Source organism: Patagioenas fasciata, chromosome 29 (genome assembly GCF_037038585.1).
Source record: "Patagioenas fasciata isolate bPatFas1 chromosome 29, bPatFas1.hap1, whole genome shotgun sequence".
In the NCBI taxonomy this organism is placed as follows: domain Eukaryota; kingdom Metazoa; phylum Chordata; class Aves; order Columbiformes; family Columbidae; genus Patagioenas; species Patagioenas fasciata.
Genome location: NC_092548.1, coordinates 5,489,996 through 5,516,033, shown reverse-complemented (window position 1 = coordinate 5,516,033; position 26,038 = coordinate 5,489,996). Strand labels below are relative to the sequence as shown.

General features: G+C 60.8%; 1 protein-coding gene across 1 annotated transcript; it reads right to left on the bottom strand.

Annotated features, from left to right (window-relative positions):
• Window positions 1–342: 342 nt before the first annotated feature.
• Window positions 343–26,038, bottom strand: TAF6 (TATA-box binding protein associated factor 6). The gene is made up of 14 exons (XM_065859117.2): window positions 25,756–26,038; window positions 23,948–24,034; window positions 23,693–23,846; window positions 22,390–22,446; window positions 22,076–22,195; window positions 19,830–19,951; window positions 17,932–18,009; window positions 17,759–17,860; window positions 14,815–14,997; window positions 12,605–12,679; window positions 11,230–11,355; window positions 8,513–8,686; window positions 4,779–4,982; window positions 343–2,687 (listed from the first exon to the last, which is right to left on the bottom strand). The coding sequence occupies exons 1-14, from the start codon at window positions 25,906–25,908 to the stop codon at window positions 2,352–2,354; spliced, it is 1,971 nt and encodes a 656-aa protein (XP_065715189.1). The 5' UTR covers window positions 25,909–26,038; the 3' UTR covers window positions 343–2,351.

Here is a 26,038-nt window from a genome sequence, read left to right as displayed (position 1 = left end):
GGATGAACTGGGAGGAACTGGGGGCATTGGGATGAACTGGGAGGGATTGGGAGGGACTGGGGGGTGCTGGGAGTCACTGGGACACACTGGGAGGAACTGGGACTGGAAAGGACTGGGGAGCATTAGGATGAACTGGGATGAACTGGGGAGCAGTGGGGGCGACTGGGATGAACTGGGAGGCACTGGGAGGAACTGGGGGGACTGGGGAGCAGTGGGGGGGACTGGGATGAACTGGGGGACACTGGGAGGAACTGGGGGGGACTGGGGAGCAGTGGGGGGGACTGGGATGAACTGGGGGACACTGGGAGGAACTGGGGGGGACTGGAATGAACTGGGAGGCACTGGGCTGAACTGGGAGTTTATTGGTTATATACAGGTGGTCACATGTAGTTCCCGGGGTGGGGGGCACCCCAAGGGGTCCCAGGACACTGGGGGGGACACCAGGGGACACTGGTGTCACTGGGCAGACTGGGGGGACCCCAGGGGACACTGGGGGTCATATGGGGACACTGGTGTCACTGGGAGGACACTAGGGGGGACACAGGGACCCCAGGGGACATTGGGGACCTTAGTGTTACTGGGCAGACTGGGGGGACACTGGGAGACACTGGTGTCACTGGGCAGACTGGGGGTGTCACTGGGGGGGACACAGGGACCCCAGAGGACATTGGGGACCTCAGTGTTACTGGGCAGACTGGGGGGACACTGGGAGACACTGGTGTCACTGGGCAGAATGGGGGGACCCCAGGGGACACTGGGGGTCATATGGGGACACTGGTGTCACTGGGAGGACACTGGGGGGGACACAGGAACCCCAGAGGACATTGGGGACCTCAGTGTTACTGGGCAGACTGGGGGGGACAGTGGGAGACACTGGTGTCACTGGGGGGGACACAGGGACCCCAGGGGACATTGGGGACCTCAGTGTTACTGGGCAGACTGGGGGGACACTGGGAGACACTGGTGTCACTGGGCAGAATGGGGGGACCCCAGGGGACACTGGTGTCACTGGGAGGACACTGGGGGGGACACAGGGACCCCAGGGGACATCAGGGACCTCAGTGTTACTGGGCAGACTGGGGGGGACACTGGGAGACACTGGTGTCACTGGGCAGACTGGGGGGGTCACTGGGGGGGACACAGGGACCCCAGAGGACATTGGGGACCTCAGTGTTACTGGGCAGACTGGGGGGACACTGGGAGACACTGGTGTCACTGGGCAGACTGGGGGGGTCACTGGGGGGGACACAGGGACCCCAGGGGACATTGGGGACCTCAGTGTTACTGGGCAGACTGGGGGGACACTGGGAGACACTGGTGTCACTGGGCAGACTGGGGGGACCCCAGGGGACACTGGGGGTCATATGGGGACACTGGTGTCACTGGGAGGACACTGGGGGGGACACAGGGACCCCAGGGGACATCGGGGACCTCAGTGTTACTGGGCAGACTGGGGGGAACACTGGGAGACACTGGTGTCACTGGGGGGGACACAGGGACCCCAGGGGACATTGGGGACCTCAGTGTTACTGGGCAGACTGGGGGGACACTGGGAGACACTGGTGTCACTGGGCAGAATGGGGGGGACACCAGGGGACCCCAGTGTCACTGGGCAGACTGGGGGGACCCCAGGGGACACTGGGGGTCATATGGGGACACTGGTGTCACTGGGAGGACACTGGGGGGGACACAGGGACCCCAGGGGACATCGGGGACCTCAGTGTTACTGGGCAGACTGGGGGGACACTGGGAGACACTGGTGTCACTGGGCAGACTGGGGGGACCCCAGGGGACACTGGGGGTCATATGGGGACACTGGTGTCACTGGGAGGACACTGGGGGGGACACAGGGACCCCAGGGGACATTGGGGACCCCGGTGTCACTGGGCAGACTGGGGGGACAATGGGGGACGCTGGTGACACCGGGGGGGGTCACAGGGACCCCAGGGGACACTGGTGGGGACACTGGGACCCCAGGGGACATTGGGGACCCCGGTGTCACTGGGCAGACTGGGGGGACAATGGGGGACGCTGGTGACACCGGGGGGGTCACAGGGCCCCCAGGGGACACTGGTGGGGACACAGGGACCCCAGGGGACATTGGGGACCCCGGTGTCACTGGGCAGACTGGGGGGACAATGGGGGACGCTGGTGACACTGGGTGGGGGTCACAGGGACCCCAGGGGACACTGGTGGGGACATAGGGACCCCAGGGGACATTGGGGACCCCGGTGTCACTGGGCAGACTGGGGGGACAATGGGGGACGCTGGTGACACTGGGGGGGTCACAGGGCCCCCAGGGGACACTGGTGGGGACACAGGGACCCCAGGGGACATTGGGGACCCCGGTGTCACTGGGCAGACTGGGGGGACTGGGCCACCCCCCCGTTGCTCCTGGTGCCGGGGGGGGGTTGGGGGCTGTCCCCAGCGGGGGAGGGGACAGCGGGGGCGGGGGGGGACAGTTGGGGACCGGGGGGGGCCTTGGTGTCCCCGGCGGGGGGCAGGGACACCACGATGTACTTCTGGACGCTGCCGGGGACGCCGGGGACACCGGTGACGGTGGCACTGGGGACGGTGGGGGCGGCCGATACCAGTTTGACCACGGGCTGCACGCTGGGGACACTGGGGACACTGGTGGTGACCGGGGAGGTGGCGGCGGGAGCTGGGCTGGTGCTGAACGTGATCACCTGGGACACGGGGACAGACGGGGGGACATGGGGACATTGGGGACAGGGGGACAGACAGGGGGATATGGGGACATGGGGATATTGGGTATATGGGGACAAGGGGACAGGGGGATATGGGGACATGGGGAATATTGGGGACAGGGGGAATATTGGGGATATGGGGACAGGGGGACAGACATGGGGACAGGGGGATATGGGGACATGGGGACAGGAGGATATTGGGGACAGGGGGGCAGACATGGGGACAGGGGGATGTGGGGACAAGGGGACATGGGGACAGACATGGGGACAGGGGGATATGGGGACAAGGGGACATGGGGACAAGAGGATATTGGGGACATAGGGACAGGGGAACATAGGGAATATTGGGGACATGGGGGATATTGGGGACATGGGGGACAGACATGGGGACAGGAGGATATTGGGGACAGGGGGACAGACAGGGGGACAGACGGGGACAGGGGGATATTGGGGACATAGGGACATGGGGGATATTGGGGACAGGGGGACAGACATGGGGACAGGGGGATACGGGGACAAGGGGACAGGAGGATATTGGGGACAGGAGGATATTGGGGACAGGGGGACAGACAGGGGGACAGACAGGGGGATATTGGGGACAGGGGGACATGGGGGATATTGGGGACATAGGGACAGGAGGATATTGGGGATATGGGGACAGGGGGACAGACATGGGGACAGGGGGATGTGGGGATATTGGGGACAGGGGAATTTGGGGACAGGGGAATATTGAGGATATTGGGGACATGGGGACAGACATGGGGACAGGGGGATATGGGGACAGGGGGACAAGGGGACAGGGGGATATTGGGGACAGGGGGACAGACATGGGGACGTGGCGAACAATTAGGACACATGGGAATGTTGGGGACATTGGGGCAACGTGTCCCCTCCCTCCCCATGTCCCCATTTCCCCTCTATGTCCCCCCCATGTCCCATGTCCCCCTGTGTTCCTCCATCTCTCCCATGTCCCCTGTGTGTCCCCATGTCCCCCTGTCCCCACAATGTCCCCAGATGTCCCCCTGTCCCCATATCCCCCCATTAGCCCCAATGTCCCCCTGTCCCCATATCCCCCCCTTATCCCCAATGTCCCCATATCCCCCCGTTATGCCCCATGTCCCCCTGTCCCCACGATGTCCCCAGATGTCCCCCTGTCCCCATATCCCCCCATTATCCCCAATGTCCCCATTATCCCCAATGTCCCCCTGTCCCCATATTATGCCCCATGTCCCCTTGTCCCCATGTCCCCCCATTATCCCCATATCCCCCCGTTATGCCCCATGTCCCCCTGTCCCCACGATGTCCCCAGATGTCCCCCTGTCCCCATATCCCCCCATTATCCCCAATGTCCCCATTATCCCCAATGTCCCCCTGTCCCCATATTATGCCCCATGTCCCCTTGTCCCCATGTCCCCCCATTATCCCCATATCCCCCCGTTATGCCCCATGTCCCCCTGTCCCCACAATGTCCCCAGATGTCCCTCTGTCCCCACATCCCCCCATTATCCCCAATGTCCCCATTATCCCCAATGTCCCCATTATCCCCAATGTCCCCCTGTCCCCCCATTATGCCCCATGTCCCCTTGTCCCCATGTCCCCCCATTATCCCCATATCCCCCCGTTATGCCCCATGTCCCCCTGTCCCCACGATGTCCCCAGATGTCCCTCTGTCCCCATATCCCCCCATTATCCCCAATGTCCCCATTATCCCCAATGTCCCCCTGTCCCCCCATTATGCCCCATGTCCCCCTGTCCCCAGATCCCCCCATTATCCCCAATGTCCCCCTGTCCCCATATCCCCCCCTTATCCCCAATGTCCCCATATCCCCCCATTATGCCCCATGTCCCCCTGTCCCCACGAAGTCCCCCTGTCCCCATATCCCCCCCTTATCCCCAATGTCCCCCTTATCCCCAATGTCCCCCTGTCCCCATATCCCATTATTCCCCATGTCCCCCTGTCCCCATGATGCCCCCCTGTCCCCATATCCCCCCATTATCCCCAATGTCCCCATTATCCCCAATGTCCCCCTGTCCCCACGATGTCCCCAGATGTCCCCGTGTCCCCCGTACCTGCTGCGAGGCGCTGGTCCCCGATGCCGAGGACATGACGATGAACTTGGTGGGGGGAGGGGAGGGCTGGGTGGGCGTGGCCGGGCGGGACATGACGGGCAGGGTGATGGCGCCGGGGACCTTGATGATGCCGGGGGGGGGGACCCGGGCGGGGGGACCCCCCTGAGCTTGGGGGGCCTGGGTCAAGGTCAACGTGGGCCGGGGCTGCGGGGACAATGGGGACAGTGAGGGGACAATGGGGGCAATGGGGACATTGAGGGGACAATGGGGGCAATGGGGACATTGGGGGCAATGGGGACATTGAGGGGACAATGGGGGCAATGGGGACATTGGGGGCAATGGGGACATTGAGGGGACAATGGGGGCAATGGGGACAGTGAGGGGACATTGGGGGCATGGGGACAGTGAGGGGACACTGAGGACATTGGGGGCAATGGGGACATTGGGAGAGTGAGGGGACAATGGGGGCAATGGGGACACTGGGAGAGAGAGGGGACAATGGGGGCAATGGGGACATTGGGAGAGTGAGGGGACAATGGGGGCAATGGGGACAGTGAGGGGACATTGGGGACAGTGAGGGGACATTGGGGGCATGGGGACATTGGGGGCAATGGGGACATTGGGAGAGTGAGGGGACAATGGGGGCAGTGGGGACATTGGGGACAGTGAGGGGACATTGGGGACAGTGAGGGGACATTGGGGGCATGGGGACATTGGGGGCAATGGGGACATTGGGAGAGTGAGGGGACAATGGGGGCAGTGGGGACAATGGGGGCAATGGGGGCAATGGGGGCAGTGAGGGGACATTGGGGGCAATGGGGACACTGGGGGCAATGGGGACATTGGGAGAGTGAGGGGACAATGGGGGCAATGGGGACACTGGGGACAGTGAGGGGACATTGGGGACAATGGGGACAGGACAGTGAGGGGATATGGGGACAATGGGGCAGTGAGGGGACATGGGGGCAGTGAGGGGACATGGGGACAATGAGGGGACAATGGGGGTATGAGGACATTTGGGACAGTGAGGGGACATTGGGGACAATGGGGCAGTGAGGGGGCAATGGGGACAGCGGTGACAACAGGACAGTGAGGGGACAATGGGGGTATGGGGACATTTGGGACAATGGGGACAGCGAGGGCACAGTGGTGACAACAGGACAGTAAGGGGACAATGGGGCTCTTTCATGTCCCCTCATCGTCACCTTAACGTTCCCCCAATGTCACCTTAGTGTCCCCTCAATGCCACCTCCACATCACCTTGTCCCCCCATGTCCCCCCCAGTGTCCCCAGTCCCACCTGCTCAATGCTTCTGTGGGGTCTTCACCACGTGGGCCCAGAGCAACGTGTCCCCTCCCTGTGTCCCCAAATGTCCCCAAATGTCACCCCACATCCTCCTGTGTCCCCAAAGTGTCCCCATTGTCACCTGTGTGATGGTCAGGGTGGTCCTGTTGACCTGCTGGGCCTTCACCACGTGTGTGCGGCTCAACGTGTCCCCCCCATATCAGCCCCCCAGTGTCCCCAAATGTCCCCAAATGTCACCCCACGTCCCCCGCAGTGTCCCCACGTCCCCCCAAGTGTCCCCATGTCCCATTATCACCTGTGTGATGGTCAGGGTGGTCCTGCATGGCTTCCTGCGCCTGGGCCTTCACCACGTGTGTGCGGCTCAACGTGTCCCCCCTTGTCACCCCCCAGTGTCCCCAAATGTCCCCAAATGTCACCCCACGTCCCCCCCAGTGTCCCCATGTCCCCGTGTCACCTGTGTGATGCTCAGGGTGGTCCTGTTGACCTGCTGGGCCTGCATGGCCTCCTGTGCCCGGGGTTCACCACGTGTGTGCGGCTCAACGTGTCCCCCCCATATCGCCCCCCAGTGTCCCCAAATGTCACCCCACGTCCCCCCCAGTGTCCCCATGTCCCATTGTCACCTGTGTGATGGTCAGGGTGGTCCTGTTGACCTGCTGGGCCTGCATGGCCGCCTGTGCCCGGGGTTCACCACGTGTGTGCGGCTCAACGTGTCCCCCCCATATCGCCCCCCAGTGTCCCCAAATGTCACCAAATGTCACCCCATGTCCCCCCCAGTGTCCCCACGTCCCCGTGTCACCTGTGTGATGGTCAGGGTGGTCCTGTTGACCTGCTGGGCCTGCATGGCCTCCTGTGCCCGGGGTTCACCACGTGTGTGCGGCTCAACGTGTCCCCCCCATATCGCCCCCCAGTGTCCCCAAATGTCACCCCACGTCCCCCGCAGTGTCCCCACGTCCCCCCCAGTGTCCCCAGGTCCCATTGTCACCGGTGTGATGCTCAGGGTGGTCCTGCATGGCTTCCTGCGCCTGGGCCTTCACCACGTGTGTGCGGCTCAACGTGTCCCCCCTTGTCACCCCCCAGTGTCCCCAAATGTCCCCAAATGTCACCCCACGTCCCCCCCAGTGTCCCCACGTCCCCCCCAGTGTCCCCATGTCCCATTGTCACCGGTGTGATGGTCAGGGTGGTCCTGTTGACCTGCTGGGCCTGCATGGCCTCCTGTGCCCGGGGTTCACCACGTGTGTGCGGCTCAACGTGTCCCCCCCATATCGCCCCCCAGTGTCCCCAAATGTCACCCCACATCCCCCCCAGTGTCCCCACGTCCCCCCCAGTGTCCCCATGTCCCATTGTCACCTGCGTGATGGTCAGGGTGGTCCTGTTGACCTGCTGGGCCTGCATGGCCTCCTGTGCCTGGGGTTCACCACGTGTGTGCGGCTCAACGTGTCCCCCCTTGTCACCCCCCAGTGTCCCCAAATGTCCCCCCACGTCCCCCCCAGTGTCCCCATGTCCCCCCCAGTGTCCCCAGGTCCCATTGTCACCTGTGTGATGGTCAGGGTGGTCCTGTTGACCTGCTGGGCCTGCATGGCCTCCTGCACCCGGGGTTCATCACGTGTGTGCGGCTCAACGTGTCCCCACCTTGTCACCCCCCAAATGTCCCCAAATGTCACCCCACGTCCCCCCCAGTGTCCCCATGTCCCCCCCAGTGTCCCTATGTCCCCATTGTCACCGGTGTGATGGTCAGGGTGGTCCTGTTGACCTGCTGGGCCTGCATGGCCTCCTGTGCCCGGGGTTCATCACGTGTGTGCGGCTCAACGTGTCCCCCCCTTGTCACCCCCCAGTGTCCCCAAATGTCCCCAAATGTCACCCCACATCCCCCCCAGTGTCCCCATGTCCCCCCCAGTGTCCCCAGGTCCCATTGTCACCTGTGTGATGCTCAGGGTGGTCCTGCATGGCTTCCTGCGCCTGGGCCTTCACCACGTGTGTGCGGCTCAACGTGTCCCCCCCATATCAGCCCCTTGGTGTCCCCAACTGTCCCCAAATGTCACCCCACGTCCCCCGCAGTGTCCCCAGGTCCCATTGTCACCAGTGTGATGGTCAGGGTGGTCCTGTTGACCTGCTGGGCCTGCATGGCCGCCTGTGCCCGGGGTTCACCACGTGTGTGCGGCTCAACGTGTCCCCCCCTTGTCACCCCCCAGTGTCCCCAAATGTCCCCAAATGTCACCCCACGTCCCCCCCAGTGTCCCCATGTCCCCCCCAGTGTCCCCAGGTCCCATTGTCACCTGTGTGATGGTCAGGGTGGTCCTGTTGACCTGCTGGGCCTGCATGGCCTCCTGTGCCCGGGGTTCATCACATGTGTGCGGCTCAACGTGTCCCCCCCTTGTCACCCCCCAGTGTCCCCAAATGTCCCCAAATGTCCCCCCAGGTCTCCGTGTCACCTGTGTGATGGTCAGGGTGGTCCTGTTGACCTGCTGGGCCTGCATGGCCGCCTGTGCCCGGGCCTTGACGACGTGGGCGCACAGGGTGGCCCCCAGGAAGCCGAAGTCGCTCTTGTAGGAGTCGGGGGTGTCCGGGGGGGGCCGCACCTTGGCCAGCACGGGGGCGCAGTGCTTCTGTGGGGACAATGGGGACAATGAGGGGACAATGGGGACATGGGGGGACAATGGGGACACCAAACCAGCCCCCGGTGTCCCCCCCAGCCCCGAAGAATCAAGAGGTTTGGGTCAAGAATCACAGCAAGAGCATCGGTTGGTTCTGTGGGGACATGGGGGGACAGTGGGGACGTGGGGGGACAATGGGGACGTGGGGGGACAATGAGGGGGACACAGAGGGGACAATGGGGAAATGGGGGGACACAGAGGGACGTGGGGGGACAATGGGGACATGGGGGGGACAATGGGGGGGACAATGGGGGGACAATGGGGGGGACACAGAGGGACGTGAGGGGACAACAGGGACATGGGGAGACAATGGGGGGACAATGGGGGGACAATGGGGGGACAATGGGGGGACAATGGGGGGGACACAGAGGGACGTGAGGGGACAATGGGGACATGGGGGGACAATGGGGGGGACAATGGGGGGGACAATGGGGGGGACAATGGGGGGGACACAGAGGGATGTGAGGGGACAATGGGGACATGGGGGGACAATGGGGGGACAATGTGGGGGACACAGAGGGACGTGAGGGGACAATGGGGACATTGGGGGACAATGGGGGGACAATGGGGGGACAATGGGGGGACAATGGGGGGGACAATGGGGGGGACACAGAGGGACGTGAGGGGACAATGGGGACATTGGGGGACAATGGGGGGACAATGGGGGGGACACAGAGGGACGTGAGGGGACAATGGGGACATGGGGGGACAATGGGGGGACAATGGGGGGACAATGGGGGGGACAATGGGGGGGACACAGAGGGACGTGAGGGGACAATGGGGACATTGGGGGACAATGGGGGGACAATGGGGGGGACACAGAGGGACGTGAGGGGACAATGGGGACATGGGGGGACAATGGGGGGGACACAGAGGGACGTGAGGGGACAATGGGGACATGGGGGGACAATGGGGGGACAATGGGGGGGACACAGAGGGACGTGAGGGGACAATGGGGACGTGGGGGGACATGAGGTGACAATGGGGACACAGGGGGACAATAGGGTGACAATGGGGACATGGGGGGGAGATGGGGGGACATGAGGTGACAATGGGGACACAGGGGGACAATAGGGGGACACCAGGGCCACAGGGGGACAATGGGGGACACAAGGGGACAATGGGGGGGCCACAGGGTGACAATGGGGACATGGGGGGAACATGGGGGGAACATGAGATGACAATGGGGACATGGGGGGACAAGAGGTGACAATGGGGACATGGGGGGACATAGGGGGGACATGAGGTGACAATGGGGACACAAAACCAGCCCCGGGTGTCCCCTCCAGCCCCACACAATCACAGTTTTGGGTGGAAAAGCCTCAAATGGCCCCGGTGCCGCCATTTTGTGCTTTGAGGCCATTTTGGCGCAATTTTGTGTTCTGAGGTGATTCTGGCGCCATTTTGAGGTTTGAGGCCATTTTGGTGCCGCCATTTTGAGTTTCGAGGCGGTTTTGGCGCCATTTTGAGTTCTGAGGCGATTTTGGCGCCATTTTGTGCTTTGAGGCGATTTTGGCGCCATTTTGTGCTTTGAGGCGATTTTGGCGCCATTTTGTGCTTTGAGGCGATTTTGGCGCCATTTTGAGTTCTGAGGCGATTTTGGCGCCATTTTGAGGTGGTTTTGGCGCCATTTTGAGGTGGTTTTGGCGCCATTTTGAGGTTTGAGGCCATTTTGGTGCCGCCATTTTGAGTTTCGAGAAGGTTTTGGCGCCATTTTGTATTTTGAGGCAATTTTGGTGGCGCCATTTTGTATTTTGAGGTGATTCTGGCGCCATCTTGAGGCCATCGATTGATCGATTCTGGCGCCATTTTGAGGCAATTGATTGATAGATTCTGGCACCATTTTGAGGCGATTGACTGATTGATTCTGGCTCCATTTTGAGGTGATTTTGGTGCCATTTTGAGGCAATTCCGGCGCCATCTTGAGGCGATTGATTCTGGCACCATTTTGAGGTGATTTTGTTGCCATTTTGAGGCGATTCCGGCGCCATTTTGAGGCCATTGATTCTGGCACCATTTTGAGGCAATTCTGGCGCCATCTTGAGGCGATTCCGGTGCCATTTTGAGGCGATTCCGGTGCCATTTTGAGGCCATTGATTCTGGCGCCATTTTGAGGCGATTGACTGATTGATTCTGGCGCCATTTTGAGGCGATTGACTGATTGATTCTGGCGCCATTTTGAGGCGATTGACTGATTGATTCTCGCGCCATTTTGAGGCGATTTTGGTGCCATTTTGAGGCGATTGACTGATTGATTCTGGCGCCATTTTGAGGCAATTCCGGCGCCATTTTGAGGCGATTGATTCTGGCCCCATTTTGAGGCAATTCCAGCGCCATTTTGAGGCGATTGACTGATTGATTCTGGCGCCATTTTGAGGCGATTGACTGATTGATTCTGGCGCCATTTTGAGGCGATTCCGGCGCCATTTTGAGGCGATTCCGGCGCCATTTTGAGGCGATTCTGTGTCCCCACGGTGTCCCCATGTCCCCGGTACCAGCAGCAGCGTTTGCACGTGGTCGGCCCCGATCTTGTCGATGTTGCTGACGACCGGACCCTCCAGAATGTTCCGGATGCGCTCGCCCTCCACCTGCAGCCGCGGCAGGATCAGCGTCTTGATCACCTGAGGGGACATTGGGGACATCGGGGACACATTGAGGGAATGTTGGGGGACATTAAGAGAATATTAAAGGGACATGGGGGGACATTAAGGTGACAATAAGAGGACATTAAGGGGACATTGAGGGACATTAAGGGGACATTGAGGGGATGCTGAAGGGGATATTAAAGGGACATGGGGGGCATTAAGGTGACAATAAGAGGACATTAAGAGGACACTGAAGGGACATTGGGGGACATTAAGAGAACATTAAGGGGACATCGAGGGAACATTGGGGGGACATTGAGGGAACGTTAAGAGGACATTGAGGGAATGTTGGGGGGACATTGAGGGACATTAAGAGGACATTGAGGAGGATATTAAAGGGACATTAAGGTGACAATAAGGGGACACTGGGGGGACATTAAGAGAACATTAAGGGGACATTGGGGGGACGTTGAGGTGACAATAAGAAGACATTAAGGGGACATTGAGGGACATTAAGGGGACACTGAGGGGGATATTAAAGGGACATGGTGGGACATTAAGGTGACAATAAGAGGACATTGATGGGGATATTAAAGGGACATTGGGGGGACATTAAGGTGACACTAAGGCGCATTGAAGGGACATTAAGGTGACACTAAGGCGCATTGAAGGGACATTGAGGGGATATGAAGAGAATATTAAGGGGACACTGAGGGGACATTAAGAGGGCATTAAAGACACATTGAGGGGACATTATGGGGACACTGAGGTGACATTAAGGGGACACAGAGGGGACATTAAGGGGATACTGAAGGGATATTGGGGGGACATTAAGGGGACATTAAAGTAACATTAAGAGGACATTAAAGACACATTGAGGGGACATTAAGAGGACATTAAAGACATATTGAGGGGACATTAGGGGGACAATGAGGTGACATTAAGGGGACACAGAGGGGACATTGAGGGGATGCTGAAGGGGATATTAAAGGGACATGGGGGGGCATTAAGGTGACAATAAGAGGACATTAAGAGGACATTGAAGGGACACTGGGGGACATTAAGAGAACATTAAGGGGACATTGAGGGAATGCTGGGGGGACATTGAGGGGACATTAAGGGGACATTGAGGGAATGCTGGGGGGACATTGAGGGACATTAAGGGGACAGTGAGGGGGATATTAAAGGGACATTTGGGGGACATTAAGGTGACCATTGAGGAGATGTGACACTGTGGGGTGGCTGTGGGTGTTGGGGACACATTGGGGACATTGGGGACACTCACGTCAGGGCCCAGCTCCGCCAGCCCCGCGATGGAGCCGTAACGCGTTGTCCAGGGGGTCTTGTCGTCCACCCAGCTCTGCGGAGACAATGGGGGAATCTATGGGGCTGCCCCACAACCTGAGCCATACCTGCCCCACATCCTGAGCCATGGGGCTGACCCACAGATCTGAACCATATCGGACCCACAGTGCCCAGTCCTGACCCACATCCCCATGTCCTGACCCACAGATCTGACCCACAGATCTGACCCATATCTCCCCCACATCCCCATATCCTGACCCATATCCTGACCCATATCTGCCGCACAGTGCCCAGTCCTGACCCACACCCTGACCCATATCTGCCCCACATCCTGAGCCATGGGGCTGACCCACAGATCTGAACCATATCGGACCCACAGTGCCCAGTCCTGACCCACATCCCCACGTCCTGAGCCATGGGGCTGACCCACAGATCTGACCCATAGATCTGAAACATATCTCCCCCACATCCCCATATCCTGACCCACAGATCTGACCCATATCTGCCACACAGTGCCCAGTCCTGACCCACACCCTGACCCGCATCCCCATGTCCTGAGCCATGGGGCTGACCCACAGATCTGACCCACATGTCTGCCCCATAGTGCCCAGTCTGACCCACATCCCCATGTCCTGACCCACTGGGCTGACCCACACACCTGACCCATAGATCTGAACCGTATCTCCCCCACATCCCCATATCCCGACCCACAGATCTGACCCACAGGTCTGCCCCACAGTGCCCAGTCCTGACCCACATCCCCATGTCCTGAGCCATGGGGCTGACCCACACACCTGACCCATATCTGCCCCACATCCTGACCCATAGATCTGAACCATATATCCCCCACATCCCCATATCCTGACCCACAGATCTGACCCACATCCTGACCCATAGATCTGAACCATATCTCCCCCACATCCCCATATCCTGACCCATAGATCTGAACCATATCTCCCCCACATCCCCATATCCTGACCCATAGATCTGAACCATATCTCCCCCACATTCCCATATCCCGACCCACAGATCTGCCCCACAGGTCTGCCCCATATCTGCCCCACAGTGCCCAGTCCTGACCCACATCCTGACCTTCATCCCACCCCACATCCAGCCCCACATCCCCACAGGCTGCCCCACACCTTGGTGAAAGTCATGGCCACCTGTGGTGCTGAAGTTCTTGCAGAGCTGCGCCATGAGCCCCATGGTCCCATAACCCCAAAACCTACCCCATAACCCACCCTATAACCTGCCCCATAACACCATAACCCACCCCATAGGCTGCCCCATAGGCTGCCCCACACCTTGGTGAAGGTCTTGGCCATGCGGGGCTGCACGTTGGTGGTGGTGGTGCTGAAGTTCTTGCAGGGCTGTGCCATGAGCCCCACGGTCCCATAACCCCAGAACCCACCCCATAACCCGCCCCATAACCTGCCCCATAACCTACCGCATAACCCCACAACCTGCCCCATAGGCCGCCCCACACCTTGGTGAAGGTCTTGGCCATGCGGGGCTGCACGTTGGTGGTGGTGGTGCTGAAGTTCTTGCAGGGCTGTGCCATGAGCCCCATGGCCCCATAACCCCATAACCTGCCCTATAACCCCATAACCCCATAACCCGCCTCATAACCTACCCCATAGCCCCACAACCCGCCCCATAACCCACCCCATAGGCTGCCCCATAGGCTGCCCCACACCTTGGTGAAGGTCTTGGCCACGCGGGGCTGCACGTTGGTGGTGGTGGTGCTGAAGTTCTTGCAGAGCTGTGCCATGAGCCCCATGGCCCCATAACCCCATAACCTGCCCCATAACCCCATAACCCGCCCCATAAGCTGCCCCATAGGCTGCCCCACACCTTGGTGAAGGTCTTGGCGACGCGGGGCTGCACGTTGTTGGTGGTGGTGCTGAAGTTCTTGCAGAGCTGCGCCACCAGCCCCACAGCCCCATAACCCCAGAACCTACCCCATAACCCCATAACCTACCCCATAACCTGCCCCATAACCCCATAACCCGCCCCATAGGCTGCCCCACACCTTGGTGAAGGTCTTGGCCACGCGGGGCTGCACGTTGGTGGTGGTGGTGCTGAAGTTCTTGCAGAGCTGCGCCATGAGCCCCATGGCCCCATAACCCCATAACCTGCCCCATAACCCCATAACCCGCCCCATAAGCTGCCCCATAGGCTGCCCCACACCTTGGTGAAGGTCTTGGCGACGCGGGGCTGCACGTTGTTGGTGGTGGTGCTGAAGTTCTTGCAGAGCTGCGCCACCAGGCGCGCGGCGAAGTCGCGCAGGGCCCAGTGGTTGTCGACGTCCGGGCGCAGGCAGAGCTGGCGGCTCACGATGCACGTCATGACGGCCGGGATCAGCTCGTGCAGCTGGGGACAACGGGGACATCGGGGACGTTGGGGACATCGGGGGCGATGGGGGCAATGGGGATGGTGGGGGCGATGGGGATGGTGGGGTCGATGGGGACAAAGGGAGGTTGGGGATGATGGGGGTGTGGGGATGATGAGGGCGATGGGGACGTTGGGACGCTGGGGATAATGGGGGCATTGGGGATGGTGGGGGTGACGGGGACAAAGGGAGGTTGGGGACGTCGGGGGCGATGGGGACAAAGGGAGGTTGGGGATGATGAGGGTGTGGGGACGATGGGGGGCAATGGGGACAATGGGGGGCAATGGGGACGTTGGGGACATCGGGGACACTGGGGGTAATGGGGGCAATGGGGACGGTGGGGGCAACAGGGACAAAGGGAGGTTGGGGATGATGGGGGTGTGGGGACGATGAGGGGCAATGGGGACGTTGGGGACAATGTGGGGCAATGGGGACGTTGGGGATGATGGGGGGCAATGGGGACGTTGGGGACAAGGGGACGCTGGGGGTAATGGGGGCAATGGGGACGGTGGGGGCAACGGGGACAAAGGGAGGTTGGGGATGATGGGGGTGTGAGGACGATGAGGGGCAATGGGGACGTTGGGGACGATGGGGGGCAATGGGGACGGTGGGGGCAATGGGGACAAAGGGAGGTTGGGGATGATGGGGGTGTGGGGACGATGGGGGGCAATGGGGACAATGGGGGGCAATGGGGACGTTGGGGGTAATGGGGGGCAATGGGGATGATGGGGGCGACGAGGACAAAGGGAGGTTGGGGATGATGGGGGTGTGGGGACGATGAGGGGCAATGGGGACGTTGGGGACGATGGGGGGCAATGGGGACGTTGGGGACGCTGGGGGTAATGGGGGCAATGGGGACGCTGGGGGCAATGGGGATGGTGGGGGCGACAGGGACAAAGGGAGGTTGGGGATGATGGGGGTGTGGGGACGTTGGGGACGATGGGGGGCAATGGGGACAATGGGACCTTGGGGGCGAGGGGGACGATGGGGGCGAGGGGGACATTTGGGACATTGGGGGCGAGGGGGACATTTGGGACGTTGGGGGCGATGAGGGTGACGGGGACATTGGGGACATTGAGGGTGATGTGGGACAATGGGGACGTTGGGGAGGAGGGGGACGTTGGGGACGAGGGGGGGCAATGGGGACGTTGGGGACGAGGGGGGGCAATGGGGGTGACGGGGACATTGGGGATGTTGAGGGCGAGGGGGACAATGGGACGTTGGGGGCGAGGGGGACAATGGGGACGTTGGGGACGAGGGGGACAATGGGGACGTTGGGGACGTTGAGGGCGATGGGGGTGACGGGGACACTGGGGACATTGAGGGCGATGTGGGACAATGGGACGTTGGGGGCGAGGGGGACAATGGGGACGTTGGGGACGAGGGGGACAATGGGGACGTTGGGGACGTTGAGGGCGATGGGGGTGACGGGGACACTGGGGACATTGACGGCGATGTGGGACAATGGGACGTTGGGGGCGAGGGGGACAATGGGGGGCAATGGGGGACATTGGGGGCAATGGGGATATTTGGGACGTTGGGGAGCAATGGGGGCGAAGGGGGGCGACGGGGACGTTGGGGGCGACGGGGGGCGACGGGGACGTTGGGGGCGACGGGGGGCGACGGGGACGTTGGGGGCGACGGGGACGTTGGGGGCGACGGGGACATTTAGGACAATGGGGACGGTGGGGGGTGATGGGGTGTGGGGGGCAATGGGGGGCGATGGGGATGTGGGGGGCAATGGGAGGCAGTGAGGGGCGGTGGAGGGACATGGGGGGCATTGGGGACGTCGGGGGCAATGGGGACACAGGGACATTGGGGACGATGGGGGTGACAGGGGCAATGGGGACATGGGGGACGTTGGGGGACACAGGGACAATGGGGATGGTGGGGTTGTGGGGGGGCGATGGGGGGCAATGGGGGGGGTCTGGGACATCAGGGATGTTGGGGACAATGGGGACGGTGGGGGACGATGGGGGCGTTTGGGACATTGGGGACGGTGGGGACATCTGGGACAGTGGGGGGCGACGGGGACATCTGGGACAGTGGGGGGCGACGGGGACATCTGGGACCTTGAGGGTGTGGGGGGCGGTGGGGACATTGCAGGGAATGGGACATGAGGGACATCAAGGTCACTGGAGACACTGGGGACATCGGGGACATGGGGACATTGAGGTCATTGGCAACACTGGGGCACTGGGGACACACAGGGGGACACGTGGGACATGTGGGGACACACAGGGGGACATTTGGGACAGGGTGACACTCACGTATTTCTCCAGGTAGAGCGTGGGGTTGTCCATCAGGGGACATAGGGGGATTTGGGGGGACATTAGAGGACATATATGGGACACAGGGTGACACTGGGGACATGGGGGGACATTGGGGACACGGGGGGACACAGGGGGACACTGGGGACACAGGGTGACACTCACGTATTTCTCCAGGTAGAGCGTGGGGTTGTCCATCAGGGGACATGGAGGGATTTGGGGGGACATTGTGGGACAGATGTGGGACACAGGGTGATGTTGGGGACACGGGGTGACACTGGGGACACGGGGTGACACTCACATATTTCTCCAGGTAGAGCGTGGGGTTGTCCATCAGGGGACATGGAGGGATTTGGGGGGACATTGTGGGACAGATGTGGGACACAGGGTGATGTTGGGGACACAGGGTGACACTGGGGACACGGGGGGACACTGGGGACACTCGGTGACGTTGGGGACAGGTGACACTCACGTATTTCTCCAGGTAGAGCGTGGGGTTGTCCATGAGCGCCTTGACCATGCGCATGAGGTAGATGAGCAGTGCCAGGTTGTTCTGCACCACGTTCACGCGCACCTTGGGGACGAGACGAGTGTCACCGGCCCGGGGGACGCTGTGTCACCCGCTTTGGGGACACGGGGACTCACCCCCTCGGAGATGAAGGTGCTGAAGCGTGGGAGCATCTGGTACAGGCCGGGGTCGGTGGCGATGCTCTGCAGGGCCTCCTGGGGACAGGGGACACCCGTGGGGACGTGTTAGGGGACAGGGGACACCGCGGGGGACAAGGGACATCCAGGGGACAAGGGGACATCCTGGGGACACCCCAGGGCACGAGAAGACACCTCGGGGGACAAGGGGATACCCTGGGGGACACCACTGGGGACAAACCAGGGGACAAGGGGACACACCGGGGGACACCCCAGAAGACAAGGGGACACTCTGGGGACAAGGGGACACACCAGGGGGACACCCCGGGGGACAAGGGGACACACCAGGGGGACACCCTGGGGGACAAGGGGACACCCCGGGGGACACCCCAGGGGACAAGGGGACACCCCGGGGGACAAGGGGACACCCCGGGGGGGACACCCCGGGGGACAAGGGGACACCCTGGGGACACCTCGGGGGACAAGGGGACACCCTGGGGTGTCCACCCCGGGGGACACCCCGGGGGACAAGGGGACACCTTGGGGGACAAGGGGACACCCTGGGGACACCTCGGGGGACAAGGGGACACCCTGGGGGACAAGGGGACACACCAGGGGGGACACTCTGGGGGACACCCCAGAAGACAAGGGGACACCTTGGGGAACAAGGGGACACCCTGGGGGACACCCCAGGGGACAAGGGGACACGCCGGGGGACACCTTGGGGACATCCCGGGGGATAAGGGGACATCCTGGGGGAGGACATGGAGGTGACAGGGGGACATGAGGCTGGGGAGAGGGGACACGGGAGGTGACAGGGGGGGAGGACATGGGGACATGGGAGAGGACATGGAGGGGATGTGGGGGAGATGGGGGTGACAGGGGGACATGGGTGGTATGGGGGTGACACGGGGGGACATGGAGGGGGTGACAAGGGGGTGACAGGAGGGGACACAGGGTGCCACTCATAGCGCATTTGGCCTCGCAGGACCCCGTGCAGGGACATGCGGGGTGACATGGGTGCCATGGGGGGTGACAGAGGGGACACGGGGGGTGACAGAGGGGCACTCACAGCACATTTGGCCTCGCAGGAGCCCACGCAGGGACATGGGGGGTGACATGGGTGCCATGGGGAGTGACAGGGGGGACACGGGGGGTGACGGGGGGGTGACAGGGGGGACACGGGGGGTGACAGGGGGGGACACGGGGACACTCACAGCGCATTTGGCCTCGCAGGAGCCCACACAGGGACACGGGGGGTGACATGGGTGCCATGGGGGGTGACAGGGGGGACACAGGGGGTGACATGGGTGCCATGGAGGGTGACAGGGGGGGACACGGGGCCACTCACAGTGCGTTTGGCCTCGCAGGAGCCCACGCAGGGACACGGGGGGGGACAGGGGGGACATGGCGGGGGACAGGGGGGGACACGGGGCCACTCACAGTGCGTTTGGCCTCGCAGGAGCCCACGCAGGGACACGGGGGGTGACAGGGGGGACACGGGGGGTGACAGGGGGGGACAATGGGGGGGTGACAGGGGGGGACAATGGGGGGGGACACTCACAGCATGTTTGGCCTCGCAGGAGCCCACACAGGGACACGGGGGGTGACAGGGGGGACAAGGCGGGGGACAGGGGGGAACACGGGGGGGGGACACAGGGGGGGACACGGGGGGGGACACGGGGCCACTCACAGCGCGTTTGGCCTCGCAGGAGCCCACGCAGGGACATGGGGTTGACATGGGTGCCATGGGGGGTGACAGGGGGGACAATGCAGGGGGACAGGGGCCACTCACAGCGCGTTTGGCCTCGCAGGAGCCCACGCAGGGACATGGGGGGTGACAGGGGGGACACGGGGGGTGACAGGGGGGACAATGCAGGGGGACAGGGGCCACTCACAGCGCGCTTGGCCTCGCAGGAGCCCACGCAGGCCTCGGTGATCTCCTTGTAGTAGAGCTGCTGCTCCACCGACAGCTCGTGCACCCGACGGGGCTTCAGCCGCACGCCCGCCGCCTCCTTCCCTGGAACGGACCCCCAGACCCCCCGTTAGCACCCCAAAAACCCCTGTTAGCACCCCCAAAACCCCCGTTAGCACCCCACAGCCTCCTTCCCTGGTAATGGACCCCCAGATCCCCCATTAGCACCCCCAAAACCCCATTAGCACCCCCAAAAACCCCCATTAACCCCCCGCCACCTCCTTCCCTGGTAATGGACCCCCAGACCCTCCATTAGCACCCCCAAAACCCCCATTAGCACCCCCAAAACCCCTGTTAGCACCCCCAAAACCCCCGTTAGCACCCCGCAGCCTCCTTCCCTGATAATGGACCCCCAGATCCCCCATTAGCACCCCCAAAACCCCATTAGCACCCCAAAAACCCCATTAGCACCCCCAAAACCCCCGTTAGCACCCCGCAGCCTCCTTCCCTGGTAATGGACCCCCAGATCCCCCATTAGCACCCCAAAAACCCCTGTTAGCACCCCCAAAACCCCCATTAGCACCCCCAAAACCCCCGTTAGCACCCCGCAGCCTCCTTCCCCGATAACGGACCCCCAGACTCCCCATTAGCACCCCCAAAACCCCATTCGCACCCCCAAAACCCCCCATTAGCACCCCCAAAACCCCCCATTAGCACCCCACAGCCTCCTTCCCTGGTAATGGACCCGCAGACCCCCTGTTAGCACCCCAAAAACCCCATTAGCACCCCCAAAACCCCCGTTAGCACCCCACAGCCTCCTTCCCTGGTAATGGACACCCAGATCCCCCATTAGCACCCCCAAAACCCCCATTAGCACCCCACAGCCTCCTTCCCTGGTAATGGACCCGCAGACCCCCTGTTAGCACCCCAAAAACCCCATTAGCACCCCCAAAACCCCCATTAGCACCCCCAAAACCCCCATTAGCACCCCCAAAACCCCCATTAGCACCCCGCAGCCTCCTTCCCTGATAATGGACCCGCAGACCCCCCATTAGCACCCCCCAAAACCCCATTACCCCCCCCAAAACCCCCATTAGCACCCCCAAAACCCCCATTAGCACCCCGCAGCCTCCTTCCCTGGGAACCAACCCCCAGACCCCCATTAGCACCCCAAAAACCCCCATTAGCACCCCCAAAACCCCTGTTAACCCCCGCTGTCTCCTTCCCCGATAATGGGCCCGCAGACCCCCTGTTAGCCCCTCCAAACCCCCCATTAGCCCCCCAAAAACCCCCATTAACCCCCCAGGGACCCCCAAACCCCACAGACCCCCCCTTAATGCCCCAGGGACCCCTAAACCCCACAGAGCCCCCCATTAACCCCCCAGGGACCCCCAAACCCCATAGACCCCCCATTAACCCCCCAGGGACCCCCAAACCCCACAGACCCCCCCTTAATGCCCCAGGGACCCCTAAACCCCACAGAGCCCCCCATTAACCCCCCAAGGACCCCCAAACCCCACAGACCCCCCCTTAATGCCCCAGGGACCCCCAAACCCCACAGACCCCCTGTTAACCCCCCAGGGACCCCCAAACCCCACAGACCCCCTGTTAACCCCCCAGGGACCCCCAAACCCCATAGACCCCTCATTAACCCCCCAGGGACCCCCAAACCCCACAGACCCCCTGTTAACCCCCCAGGGACCCCCAAACCCCACAGACCCCCCATTAACCCCCCAGGGACCCCCAAACCCCATAGACCCCTCATTAACCCCCCAGGGACCCCCAAACCCCATAGACCCCCCGTTAACCCCCCAAGGACCCCCAAACCCCCCATGGACACCCCAAACCCCACAGACTCCCTCAAACCCCCTATTGACCCCCCAAACACCCCCAGGGACCCCCAAACCCCATAGACCCCCTATTAACCCCCCAAGGAACCCCCAAAATCCCAGGGACCCCCCAAACCCCCAGGGAACCCCCCCCAAATTCCTCAGGGAATCCCCAAACCCCTAAGGACCCCCCAAAACCCCCATTGACTCCCCCCAAACCCCCAAGGACCCCCCCAAACACCCCAAGGACACCTCAAAAACCCCATAGACCCCCCCACCAGGGCCCCCCCAAATCCCCATTGAAACCCCCTCAAACCCCCATTGACTCCCCCAAACACCTCAGGGACCCCCCAAAACCCCCCCAAACCCCTCAAAAACCCCACAGACCCCCCCCCAAAACCTTTTCCATCGGGGGGGGCCCCCCCATGTCCCTTTCCCTTGGGGGTCCCATCCTCCTCTTGCCCCGGTTTGGTGGCCTTGAGGGGTTCGGTGGCCTCGGCCTTCTGCTGCTCCTTGGGGGCTGGGGGGGAAAATGGGGGTCAGACCCCCCCAAAAAACCCCCATATGGGGTGGGACAGGGGGGTCAGACCCCCCAAAACCCCCCCATGGATGGGATAGGGGGGTCAGACCCCCCAAAAAACCCCCATATGGGGGGGGACAGGGGGGTCAGAACCCCCCAAAAAACCCCCTTGAGGGGACAATAGGGTCACTCACCCGGGGGGGGATTTTCGGGGATCGCCGGTTGCACCCCCTCGATGCTGAGCCAATGGGCTGTGAATAAAGTGGGGTTATAAAAGATAAAAGCGTTATTTTGTAATTAAACGTTAAAGGTTTCGATACCAGAATCAGCTCAGGGGTCAAAATGGCGGCATCAAAATCACCTCAGGGGTCAAAATGGCGCCAAAATCACCTCAGGGAACAAAATGGTGACACCAAGGGGCACCAATTTTGGGGTTTTTAGCCTCAATTTCATGATATAATGGAGAAAAATGTTTGGAATTAGTGAGTTTTGCGCAAAAAGTGACTGATGTGGGGATTCTCAATTAATAGTGATCCCCAAACTGCCTCAAAATGGCGGCGCCAGAATCACCTCAGGGAACAAAATGGCGCCAAAATCACCTCAGGGCTCAAAATGGCACCAAAATCACCTCAGGGAACAAAATGGCACCAATTTTGGGAGTTTTAGCCTCAAATTTGTTATATAATAGAGGAAAATGTATAAAAAGCAATGGACGTGAGGATTCTCAATCAATAGAGTGACCCCCAAACTGCCTCAAAATGGCGGCGCCAGAATCACCTCAGGGAACAAAATGGCGCCAAAATCACCTCAAGGCTCAAAATGGCCCCAAAATCACCTCAGGGAACAAAATGGCCCCAATTTTGGGAGTTTTAGCCTCAAATTCATGACATAATAGAGAAAAATGTATAAAATGCGATGGACGTGAGGATTCTTAATTAAGAGAGTGACCCCAAAACTGCCTCAAAATGGCGGCGCCAGAATCACCTCAGGCAACAAAATGGCGGGAAAATCACCTCAGGGCTCAAAATGGCCCCAAAATCACCTCAGGGAACAAAATGGTCCCAATTTTGGGAGTTTTAGCCTCGATTTCATGATATAATGGAGAAAAACAATTGGAATTCTTGAGTTTTGAACAAAAAGTGACTGATGTGGGGATTCTCAGTTAATAAAGAGACCCCCAAACTGCCTCAAAATGGCGGCGCCAGAATCACCTCAGGGAACAAAATGGCGGGAAAATCACCTCAGGCAACCAAAAGGCACCAATTTAGTTTTTTTTAGCCTCAATTTCATTACATAATGAACAAAACCACTCGAAATTCTTACGTTTTGTACAAAAAGTGAACGACGTGCGGATTTGACCCCAAAACCGCCTCGAAACGGCGCCACCAGAATCCCCCCCAAGACCCAAAATGGCGTCACCAAAGGGCAATAAATGGCCACAAACAGCCCCCCAAAGACCCAAAATCGCGGGATTTCACCCCAAAGCGGGGTCCCCACCCTTGAGGCAGACGTCGAGGGGCACGCGGGGGAGGGGCGTGTTGATGATGTCACTCAGTTCCACCTCTTTTTCCTCGTAAAAATACAACTCGCGGCCCCCGCCGCTGGCGTAGCGGAACGGGATGAACTCGGGCGCGTGGAAGCCATAGAGGGGCTGGGAGGGGGGAAACGGGGGGTCAGGGGGACCCCAAAACCTCCCCAACTTGTAGATGAAGGGGTGGGGTCCCCCCTAAATTTAGGGGGGGGTGCTGGTACCTCCACGTTTTTGAGCTTGAGAGCGAAGTCGACATCGCCCGTGGTCAGTTTGCGGCGTTTGCCCATGTGCATGAATTTGAGGGCGTCCTGGGGGGGGGAAAAAGGGGTATGGGGGGGGCTAGGGGGTTTTTGGGGGGTTTTTGGGGGGTGTACAGGGGGCTTTTGGGGATCACAAGGGGGTTTGGGGGTCACAAGGGGGTTTGGGGGGTGTACAGGGGGGTTGTTGCCCCCCCATTGTGCCCTAAATCTGGGGGGTTTGGGTTCCTCTGGGGACCCAACTTGGGGGATTGGGGGGGGATAAAAAGGGGGTACGGGGGGGTTAGTGGGGGGTGTACAGGGGGGTTTTGGGGGTCACAAGGGGGTTTGGGGAATGTACAGGGGGTTTGGGGGTCACAAGGGGGTTTGGGGGTCACAAGGGGGTTGTTGCCCCCCCCATTGTGCCCTAAATCTGGGGGGTTTGGGCTGCTCTGGGGACCCAACTTGGGGGATTGGGGGGGGGGATAAAATGAGGGTACGGGGGGGTTAATGGGGGTTTTAGGGGGTGTACAGGGGGGTTTTGGGGGTCACAAGGGAGTTGGGGATTAGGAGGGGAAGTTTGGGCTTTGGGGTCACAAGGGGGTTTGGGGGGGTTGTCACCCTAAATCTAGGGGATTTGGGTCCTTCTGGGGACCCAATTTGGGGGGTTTGGGAGATGGGGGGGGGGGAGCATAAAAAGGGGGTCACAAGGGGGTTTCGGGGTTCACAGGGTGGTTGGGGGGGATCACAAGGGGGTTTGTCACCCCCGCCTTGTGCCCCAAATCTATGGGGTTTGGGTCCCTCTGGGTCACATCACTGTGTAATTTGGGGGTGATGCCCACCCCCCCCTCCAAATTTGTGGAGGTTGAGGGGGGGTCACCCTAAAGTTTTAGTCCCTGTGTCCCCCCCATAGTCCCCATCCCCATGTCCATTAATTGATAACCAGCAGGTCCCTGTTCTTGAACCTTCTAATTAACCCCCCACCAGGTCCCATTGATCTTCAAGGTCTCCCATCCAAGTACTGACCAGGGCTGACCCTGCTTAGCTTCCCAGACCACATGAGATGGTGCTTTTACATAGAAATATATATATACATCTTTATATATGTTCCCCAAGTATATCCTGATGGTATCTCAATTAAACCCCTTATTAAGGGTAGAATAGAAGGGCAGGAAAACCTCCCTGACCTACTGACCACCCTCATAACCCACCCAGGTCCCCTTTGCCTTCATGGTCTCCCATCCAAGTACTGACCGGGGCCGACCCTGCTCAGCTTCCCACATCAGACAAAATAAAGCTTTTATATATAAATACATATATGTATGTCTATATACATGTTCCCCAAGTATATCCTGATAGTACCTGAATTAAATCCCTTATTAAAGGTAGAATAAAAGAGCAGGAGAACCTCTCTGACCTACTGACCACCCTCATAACCCACCCAGGTCCCCTTTGCCTTCAAGGTCTCCCATCCAAGTACCGACCGGGGCCGACCCTGCTTAGCTTCCCAGATCAGACAACACGGGGCGTTCTCAGGATGTTATGGCTGTACATACTATATATATATATATCTACATCTACCCATACATCCATGTTGATCAATTACACCCTCATAGTACATAAACTAAACCCTTTTTCCACGGTCACCCTGCTGTCCCCCAGGTCCCCTTCCCCATCACCACTCTCTACCAGCTCACATCCCCTTGTCCCCCCCCGACCCCAGGGGTATCCCCAACGCCTCCCCAGCCCCCAGGGGTGTCCCCAACACCCCCCACCCCGTCCCCCGTCCCCACCTGGGCCACCTCCTTGAGCCGGTAGGTCGCCTCCTCAGCCAGCAGCTGGCAGGTGTCCTCGGCCACCCCCAGCCCCAGCGCCTCGGCCATGGCGCGCAGCGATTCCGCCGGCAGCTGCGTGGGGCTGGGCTTGGCCTTCTTCTCCTCCGCCATGGCCGCTTCTCCTCCTCCTCCTCCTCTCGTCGCCCCCAATAACCGGGGGGACCCCCCGGTCCCTCACGCCGCTTTCCCGCTTCCCGCCGCCGCCGCCATCTTGGCTCCTCCGCCCCCTCAGCGCCAGGTC

Coding starts and splice junctions, on each gene's coding strand:
- TAF6 (XM_065859117.2), bottom strand. CDS start 25,908: ATGGCGGAGGAGAAGAAGGCCAAGCCCAGCCCCACGCAGCTGCCGGCG. Junction 8,687..11,229: donor ACGTGCAAACGCTGCTGCTG/GTACCGGGGACA, acceptor TTGTCCCCACAG/AAGCACTGCGCCCCCGTGCT. Junction 2,688..4,778: donor GGACCAGCGCCTCGCAGCAG/GTACGGGGGACA, acceptor CCCGTGTCCCAG/GTGATCACGTTCAGCACCAG.